The sequence below is a fragment of the Monopterus albus genome, unplaced genomic scaffold (genome assembly GCF_001952655.1).
Source record: "Monopterus albus unplaced genomic scaffold, M_albus_1.0 scaffold25.1, whole genome shotgun sequence".
NCBI lineage: Eukaryota > Metazoa > Chordata > Actinopteri > Synbranchiformes > Synbranchidae > Monopterus > Monopterus albus.
The window spans coordinates 2,947,326-2,957,763 of NW_018127905.1; the positions used below are offsets into that span (position 1 = coordinate 2,947,326).

The 10,438-nt window shown below is 38.7% G+C and overlaps 1 protein-coding gene across 1 annotated transcript in view; it reads left to right on the plus strand.

Moving 5' to 3' along the window:
• LOC109957194 (chromatin complexes subunit BAP18) overlaps positions 1 to 9,396 on the plus strand; it is a 10,009-nt gene extending 613 nt beyond the window's left edge. Inside the window, exons 2-4 of the mRNA XM_020594864.1 lie at positions 371 to 467; positions 7,840 to 7,947; positions 8,584 to 9,396. Of these exons, the coding sequence (XP_020450520.1) occupies positions 371 to 467; positions 7,840 to 7,947; positions 8,584 to 8,648 (270 nt within the window). The 3' untranslated portion in view covers positions 8,649 to 9,396. The remainder of the gene's footprint in view (positions 1 to 370; positions 468 to 7,839; positions 7,948 to 8,583) is intronic.
• Positions 9,397 to 10,438: the final 1,042 nt, after the last annotated feature.

Here is a 10,438-nt window from a genome sequence, read left to right on the forward strand (position 1 = left end):
AAAGGACAAGCCGAGATAAGGGACTGTCTCATAATTGCATGTATGAGTGGTTTGGTTGATAACACACTTTATTAAAGCGGATCAAATTAAATGTGAAAATGTGTTTGACTTCCTGTACAGACTGTGAAGGCTTGTGGTATGGTCCCAAACTGCCCATCATAGCCAATCAACACCGGTACAAATACGTCTATGAGCATTCACTCACCCATGGTTTACCAGGAGGTGGCTGCTATAGGCTATTTAAAATTAGACTATTTGGTACTTTATCTTTCAATCTCCGTTACCATAACACAATATTCTGGTGCATTTATGAAATTATAGCACTACTACAAGAAAGACAACAGCTGACATTTTTTATACACTGTCACAGGTTGGGGAAATCTTCTCTGCAGCTGGAGCTGCTTTCACCAGACTCGGAGAGCTCACCATGCAGCTTCATCCAGTGGCAGACTCCAGTCCTGTGGGGTAACACACAAATAACTACACCCATTAATGGTAGGGGTGTGATGAGATCTTGTGATATTAAAATGTGATGATATTTCTCATTGAGGAAAAAGCTGTCTTGTGATATCAGTACATGACAGAACCAGATCAACCAGCCAGTATGATGGAGTGTGACCACATGTTGACATTAGTCGGGCAAAAATTCAATTCCTTGCTGTGTTTTAACACATGGGGCTGTGTTGTGACAAGTTGATGTGAAAAGTATTTCATTAATGTTTCCAGCCTGTGACCGTGCAGAAACACAACAGAAACTCACAGGCTGGAAATGTGAATGAAGCCACTCATGTTGATTTGTCACAATGTGGCCATATTGTACACGCCTACAACAGTCCCCTTGCAACCCCTCACTCTACGACTAATGCAGCCCCGTGCATTAAAGCACAGCAGGGAGTTGTGTTTTTGTGTACTGTCACACTCCATCATACTGGCCTGGTTGTGTTATGTACTGATAGCATCAGACATCTTTTACCTTGAGAAGAAATATCATTATGTTTTAAAATTGCAAGATCTTGTGTGCACTCTTGGCTTCAACAATATACTGAGCTTCCATATGAATGCTCTCCCATTCCTTGGCACATTTAATTGTGTGTTATTGACTGTATGTACTTTGTTCTATCAAATGCCTACTACACAAATGAAAATGCACTAGGCGCTGCAGCCTCTCTGCTGTCTAGTATGCACAACCTCAGACACATTACCATCATCTAGCCAATGATTGACCTGCATGTTTACAGTTGGGTGCAAAAGTTTGCATCCTCTTACTTTGGCAAATGGCAAAAAGAATAAAACAGAATTTTTCTCTTATCAACATATTTAATGCACATCCAGCTAGGACTAATGTTATTTCATCAACAGAAGTAACACAAATGGTCAGGGAGTGTATAAAAATGAAGTTATAGTAAAATAATGAAAATCATATCAGTGCAAAAATTGCATCCCCCTTTATTAAATGTTCTCTAATACTTTGCATGTCCTCCCTAACCTCCCCCAACCTCTTTGGGTACCCTCTGAGCAGTGTTTGTATCCATTCAGGTGCCATTCTTCATGGCATACCTATTCTAATTTCCAAATTGCTTGGTTATCTGCTATGTACATGTGACGACATCAGTCACTCATTCTTAATTCATTCATAACATTGAGTAATGATTCATAATAGTAGTAGCATGGTTGTCGCTTCTCACTAAAAAGTGTTATAGAGTTTGAAATTTATGGTGAAAGAGGCCTCGAGCCCCTGTTATGTTCATTACATGAGCCCCCATACTGTACATCATATCGCGTATATGTACTGGTAACTGAATGTGATAATACAAGCACAATGGCTACAGCTGTGCCTGCTAAGTAGAGCTAGCTAGCTGGCAGGTTACAGGGTCATCACATGTCTGAAAACGTCAGAGCACATTACTTGGATAGATTGACCACATATTAAAAAACTAGAGGGTTATTTTCTCGCCTAAAATAGGTCAAAACCTAAGAAAGTGGAATAATAACAGTTCTGGGATGAAAATTATTAACACATTTGATCCAGTAATACACCCATACTATGGTCGCACTCGTGAACGCGCTGCTCCTGCCCAGAATGTGGTTAGCTCGCTCACACTGACCCGGCTGAATGATGATGGGAACTACAAATGCGCATGTGCAGTGGGCTCCACAATGCGGCAGCAAACCTGTAAGAAAAAAACTTTTTTTGGCACCATACAAGCAACTTTCATTGGACAGAATAGGCGCCATGTTTCAGTCCGGTATCTAGGTTTTTCATAAAACATCCATTGTTGGAGCACGGTTGAATGGTGGAGTACGCATGAATTGTGCTTGAGACCACCTACCTTTTCAAGAGGACTTGGGCACGTTTGTGTTCACACTGATCAAAATGAACTGGACTTTGGGGGTTAAGTGTACTCGTATCCGGACCTGGGTCCTTCATGCTAAACCACTCTGAAGCTCAAGGATGGATTGAATCCGACTGTCTGTGACCCTACTTCAGATCGTAAAGCTGTAAGTGTTGCTATTTTAAAGTTATTTACTGCTTGTTTATGAAGTTAGCCTGTTTAACTTAAACACATTAGCCACAATTTAATGCTGTGCAGCTAAAGTAGCTTGTTTTGCAGGCAGAAAGTGTTTGGGCTAATAATTTTGATGAACAGTCAGAATGTGCCAGAGAATGTGTATGAAACGCTTTTAACCAAATTTCCTGAGGGTAGTTGGTTGGATGGTGGTAACTTTGCTTGTTTATCTAGCATTATAACGGCACTAAACGTCATGTAAATGACATGTTACTGGTATTTCACAACACTAGCCAGGTATGACAACAATAGTGGTATGACAGTAGTAGATTTTTCTTTTGATATTGTTGGTGAATTGAGAAAGAAATTAAGCATTGATATGAAACATTTTAGCTCAAGGAACCATAGAAAGGTTACACCTGTGTCAAAAAGTGGATGTGTCCCATATTTTCATACATCAGCATTAAACTCTGCTGCACCTTTGAGCTGTAGAAACTCTATATACGCTGTGTACAAACTGAACAATGGTAACACAAGACCTCTTTAATTTCAAGAGGCGCTTGCCAAACTAAAGTATGTAATTCTTCCTTATAACAATAAGTTACTTCACAGCCAGACCCACTGCAGGAATTGCCCTCCACCTGCTGTATCTTTGTGTACGCTGCTGTCCATGAATGCACAGAAAGTACATGTCAGAGGTAAAGATTTGTTAGTATTATGGATATTCTCTGTGTTTTCACTGTAAGGACGTTTAGAGCAAATATCTGCTCTACTGAAAGTACAGTATTTACTATATGCACAAAAATACACACTTTGGTGTGAAAGTTTTGGAAAAGTACTTTCAGTGCTCAAAATAATGCACATGAAAAGAGATTAGAGGTATTACAGATACTAAATTAAACATAATAAAACAACTTTCCAAATGACACCACAACATTCTTATCATGTTTAAGCATCATCAACTCTGGGAAAGGAAGGAAGTTATCATCAGGTGAGTGCTGTTGTCCAGTCAAGTGATGGTCTGAAGACAGCAGTGTCCAACAGCATCAGGAAGGTCTCAGGGTATCCACAGGAAGACATGTCAAGAAAAGCTCTGCCTCCAGCTGACATGATTTCAGTGTACAAGAAACCCTTCAGGAGGAGATGGTCCAGGATGTTTACATTAAAGTGATGGATTTGCTTTTTTTTTTTTTTTTTTTTTTTTTTTTTTTTTTTTTTTTTTTTTTTTTTTTTTTTAAATTATACCCAACATATCCAGTTTATATTTCCTTTAGATTTTTAGGTGAAAGTGCTTTTAAAACTTTTGTCATTTTTAAATGTAGTAGTAAGTTTATCAGCAATGGTCAGAAATATTTTCTTTCATAAAGATTTTACATAACTACTACTAGGGTTGCATGATTAATCATTTTGTGAGCGTGATTTAGATCCCTGTGCGATCTTGGTCTCACGTGACAATGATTCTGCCGTGTTTGCATTAGTAGGAAGATGTGATAACAATATCACAAATTCTCCACAAATGTGGCTTATATGGGAGGGTTGTAAGAAAAAAGCCACTCCTCAAGAAAAGAAAAGGCTGTAATTAAAGCTTAAGGTGGTTCAACAAAATACTGACACAAGGGGATGATTCTTTTTCCAACTCAGTGATTCTGTTTTGGAATATGTAAAATTTTTTCTGTGTTATATCTTTCACTTGGATGTTGTAAGTTGCACTGAGTAAATACAGCTGGATAAAACAAAACTGCCTTCATTTCATTCATTCATTTCAAGCTGCAAAGTAACAAAATTAGATTATTTTAAACGGGGGCAATTCTTTTCTATACCCACTGTATCTTGGGCATGATGATTAAGTGGACCATTGGTTTGTTCTATTTTATTTATTTATTATGTAGTATTATCCTTATTTAAAGTTGTTTTTACTCTGTATATCCTTTTATTTTTCTTACTGACTGTTGTTGTGTAGCAAGCTGTGAGCACTGTAGCGTACTAAGTTCCTTGTGTCAGTGCATGGTGAATAAAGTTCTGATTCTGAAACACACTGAAAACACTAATAATAAAGTACAAATTTCACCTTTATGTTGCCTGTCTTAGTGGATCTTGTTGTCATTTTCTCCTTGTTGCTAAATAGTGTTAATGGACCTTATACAGTATGTCCATGCATCAGATAATGCCACAGTGGAAGTGAGTATTCCCCCTGACCACAGGTGGAAGTACTGAGCTGTTTGCCACAACAAAATGAGGAGAAGATGGGGCTGCCTTCTATTGTAATGCACATGGGCTGACAAAAAAAAATAAAATAAAAACAGCTTTGACTAGAAGAGTCTCATTCGACTGACGGGCCTCTTGACTAATGATTCGACTAGTCAACTTTCAAGGGGCAGCCCTAGTAACTATTGTCCATTGTTAAGCAGGTGATATGAAAACCTTAATATGTTGTATGTAGAAGAGTAAAATAAATCTGGTTCATACAACATCCTGGCTAGGTACATGTAAAATAGAATTTGGCTGTTGAGTTCATAAACAACACAAGATATTTGGCTGTTTGACAGTCAAACTTTTATTTGTGTTACCACAGTATATTACACAGTATTACAAACTATTTGGAAAGTGTATCATATAAATAATCTGAAGCTTGACAAACATGGAGTTGGAGTTGGTAGGCAGTTCCTGCTCAGTGCTGACTAATCAGAGCAGACTGGGCTTTTTTTATTTCCACAACAGGGATCAACCATATACACCGATCAGCCATAACATTATGACCACCTGCCTAATACTGTTTGCATAGGAGTCAACGTGACAGTTGGTCGGCACTCGTGTCACTCTGCAGCTCACTGTGCATCTTCTGTGAATCCATTTGCTTCCACAGTTCCACTGTCAGGAAGAGCACAGATGTGTCTACAATTCAGTGAAAAACATATGTAAAAGGAGTGAAAACTGTGGTTGTGAGGACAAGTTAGAGATTTTTTTTAGGCAAATTCTAGGTGTGACATCACCACTACAGCCCCTGACTATTTCTTCATAGAGACCAATGTACAGTATTTCTCATTTTCAACTATTTTACAACTATTCAAATATATTTTTATCTTTTGAAAAGTACAAATGGAAGTTAAAGGTTTAACCTACAGTAGGTCAACCTCATCATCAGTGAGCTGTGGGCGTCCATGACCCTGTCGCCAGTTCACCATTTGTCCTTCCTTAGACACTGTTGGTAGGTACTAACCACTGCAGACCAAGAACACCCACCAAGACCTGCAGTGTGGGAGATGCTCTGACCCAGTCATCTCACCATCACAGTTTGGTCCTTGGCAAAGTCACTCAGATCCTTACGCTGCCCATTTTTCCTGCTTCCAACACATCAACTTCAAGGACCGAATGTTCACTTGCTGCGTAATACACCCCACACAGTGACAGGTGCCACTGTAACAAGATCATCAGTGTTGTTCACTTCACCTCTCTGTGGTCATAATGTTATGGCTGATTGGTGTATAACATATTAGAGATTAATCTGAGCATTACAGGAGATGTGTGAAGGCTCATGGGTGGCGCAGGCACAGAACTTGAAGCTAGAGTTGATGACATCATTAGCTATTTAAGGCCAAATTATAGGGCTTTTTAGGCCTTAAGCCGTGGCCTCACACACACATTTTGTATCTATTTTGGTTTATAAAGCATGTCCCTGGTGTGCAGTACAGAGTGTACAATAAAATAATAAAGCTCTCTGGCTAAGTTTAATTTTAGGGCCACGTCAGAGGTCTCAGTCATGCCTGGGCTTTTAATCTCTCTCAGGGGACATGTGTGGCTGCAGAGCCATCAAGTTGTATAGACTTTTATGTAGTGTATGTGTGTGTCTTTGCCCACATGGAGATCAGTGAACTGATGCTCCACACCCTTTTCTGTAGGTACCGGTCCCATCCACATGAACAGTGTCCAGTGCACAGGAAGGGAGAAATCGATTACAGAGTGTCACTACAGACCAGTGCCACTTTACAGCTGCAAACACAACCAGGATGTAGCAGTCCGCTGCAATGTGCCCAACACTGACTAAACTTTCCTTTTTGTTGTATGTTATGTCTTTGTCCATCATGGTTGATGACATCAATATCATCAAGTGATGCTGATGTCTACAAAATACAATAATTCTGCTGTTATATATGTACTGTATAATTAGAAAATATTCAAAGACTTTGGACACAATATAATTTTGCATATGACAGTATTGCCCCTTCCTAAATTGACATATTGTGAATTTTAAATTAATGAAAGGAGAGGTATGTACATCCCCCCCCCAAAAAAACAAAACTCTAGAGCAGAATTATAGCAGAATCCACAGACTGTTTTTACTACCACAACAATTTTTATTGACTGTTACTATGCAATGTTTCCATCACTGTGGCTTAACTGCCAGTTAATGCTCCAGTTCAGGTTTGTAAAATATATTATGTAAGATCATTCACTTTATTACACTGTGTTTGTGTGTTAAGGGACAGACTTGCTCTGTGCATACCATCGTGCTTAGAGGCTTTTCATGCTTTATACATCTGGGTGTCCCCTAAGGTTGAGTGACATAATTTTTGTCAGCTTCCCCCCACACAGACTCTGTGCAGACATCCACATGCAGGCCAAAAGTATGCGTATAGAAGGCAAACCCTCAATTTGAAGTATGAATAGGAACGTGTGTGTGCCCCTTGTCCTTGTCCGCATGTGCGAAAAGCATGAATACCTCTTTATGTGGACAGGGAAAAGAGGTGCGCACGCCTTCTCTATGTGTACGCCGATGGTTTGCAAGCCCTGTGGTACAAGGACAGTTGGGGCTTTTGCTGTGTGGACTGCACAGAATCCGTGCAGACCCTCACGAACCTGGGAAGATGACAAAAATAAAAAATGACATCACTCAACCTTAGCAGACATGCAAAGCATGAATAGGGGACAGCCTGCTCTCTCTCTCTCTCTATATATATATACTGTATAAAAATATATATGCACACACACACGCACACACAACTGCCAGTCAGATGTTTGGGGTCACATCCATTTGTCCCGCTGTTATTAGTACAATTATACAACCAAACACACTTGTGGCACTTATAAATAACAGTTTCAGAAGTTCCCACAGCTGTTTTGCACTTGTAGTTTGTTTTGCCGTTGCTCTGGCTGAGGTTTCTAAAATGTACTATGTAAGATCATTCACTTTATTAAGCTGTGAAGAGCTATACACCCTGCCTAATATTTTATTAGGCATTTTATGTACTAACTTTAGCTTAGGTAGTATTTTTTAATGTCTTTGTTCAGTGTTCACAAACAGTATTACAAATTGTCACTTTTCTAATCTGTGTAGATGTGACCCTCAGTGCTCTGAATGACTCAGATGTCAACAGTGATCTTGTGGACATTGAGGGACTGGGCGACGAATCGAACTCCAAAAAACTCAACAGCTTTGATCAAGGTGAAGTTCATTAACTACTGAAACACACAGAAGGGTTGATTGCAGGAAGAATTTTGGGTAGGACTGCTGTAGAATATCTCTACTGTACTTGCTACCACCCAAAATTCAGAACATATTGAAAACTGGTCACAAATTGAAAGCTAGCTTGAAAATGTCATAATCGTGTTGACATTTTGTATGATCATGTACCTTCTACTTATGTTCAGAAATGCAGAATTTAACATTTTGCCTTCAAATTTTAGAAAAAATATGGTATTTATCTGTTTTGTTTGGGAGGAGTGACTTTGGAGAGAATTCAGAATGAAAGGGTGGGATTTCTTTGGTTGGCTACTTTCAAAATCGAGCTTCCTCTTGCTGGTTTTTCCAGGATCGCCAAACCTTTAAGTTTGTTAAACACTATAGTGTCTGGTGGTTTTAGGAAATTATTAAGCTCTTCTTTGAAATGCACTATATATTTGTCAGGTGTTTGTAAAGATCTGTGATTTCAGTAGTAACCGCTCTGAAACTCAGAGTTATAGAGATTGTATGAAAACCATTAAGTATTGATGGAATTTGTTGACAGTAATAAAACATAAAATAATTCCAGACTTTTCCCTTAGTGGAGCTGTACAAATTTTAGTTTGTTTGTCTCCACAGATAACCTGAACCTGGACTCCAGCCTCATCATGAATCCCAGTGACCTTCCTCTGCTCTCCCGTTGACCTTTCATTTCCTGTGGATTTGATAGAAATCATCTTTTGGGCCAGATGATGCCGACCGTCCACATTAGAGTAAATATAGTACTGAATATTGTATCAGGTCATGCAGGATTCCTATCACAACCAACAGATCCCACAATTGTGAGGCTTGTTGGAGACTTGATATTAAAGTCCCAGAAACACAGCCAGTTCTCTTCAGGTATATTGTAAAAGTAAGTCATAAAATGAAAACCCTAAACTCAAGGTCAACTTACTAGATTTTTGGTGCTTTCAAGCACATCCTAAAGTTCAAAAATGCAATTAGCCTCTATTACATAAACTGTTGCTTAGCTGTAGAGGTGTTGTCATTTTTATATTTCTCTGTAGAGGTCTTGTAGCAATAACCTGTATTTATAACAGACTTGGTTATAAAACTTAATCATGGAAGTTCAAGTGCCAAAACAAGTGATTTGTTTGTTTGTTCTATAAATATTGTATATATAAACTGATGGATGTGCTTTCTCCTATTTGACATTACTGCAGAGCAATTTTCAAAGCATGCTGTACTGCTTTGCATTTTGTTTCCCTTTTAAGTCAGCTGTTAGTTTCTGTTCATTTCAATATAACTTATTTGAGTTTGGCAGTCCATCATGTCTGTTTTCATTGCTAAGTTACCATGAGACAGTAACACAATCATAAATACAGCCAGTAAATACCGTAGTCACTCTACACTGAAGTCTGCTGCGGAATAACTGTTTCTGGTTTAAAAAAACAAAACAAAAAACAAGCTGTACAAAGTTGTTTGTGTTCATCAGCGTGTTTCTGATATGGCGTACACACACCTCTTTTGTAACTTTATCAGTGACAATTTTCATTTTTACTGGATAAATCACGTGGCCTTATTAGGACCATGGGCGAGTGACTGTTGCCCCCTGTTGGGTCAGCGATGTACCGCATATGCCAAGACGCAGGGCAGCCACTGCTTATATGTACATAAATACTTGTGTGACCCTTGTGTTTACAGCTATGTTTACATAGTTTGTGTAGAGCCTGAACAGCCCTCAGGAGGATCTTTTGAAGCAAGTCTATTCAATCCTTCACAATGCTCTTTAATAAAAATTATTAGTAGACTGCACTGATGTTTCAGTCTTGTTTATGTTGTCCTCCACTGTATTATCAAACGACATTCTACTGCTGGAAACCAAAATAATCTCGACCATATTCCATCCTTATTTTGAATTAATCACCTTTTTGATCCAGTTTGTCCTCCTTTTCTGATTTTACCATTTAATCTGTAAAACCTTCGGCAAATGACCATTGCAGGCTCGGTTTCATGATATATTATCAGTTTAGTATTAAAACATGTAAAACAAAAAGGAGAAATTTTCTATTTAATATACTAGACTTTTATGAGTAGTCAGTATAACGGTCACTATGCAAACATAACACCATCAGTCCAATATACAGTATTCTAAATAAATTATACTATACACCATAGGGTGCAATTGGTTACAAGGAAACGTATAAGAAGTACAAAAACCTTTCCTTAATTGTTGGAGGAAGATGCTGATGAAGAAGAGTGTGTCTGATAGGAGCAGCACATATCATACCAGCAATGCAGAGAGAAGGAATACCAGTAATGATGTGCTGCTACAGCCTGACACACTGACCTCTAGCCTCAACGCACACAAAAAGTAAATATTCACAAACTAGTACTTCCTCTGTGTTGTTGAATAAATACTGAGGTAGGCTCACCTACATATCTGACAAGTGCCAGTGTTTTCTGTAAACCTCACTACAGCTCAAGCATGTAC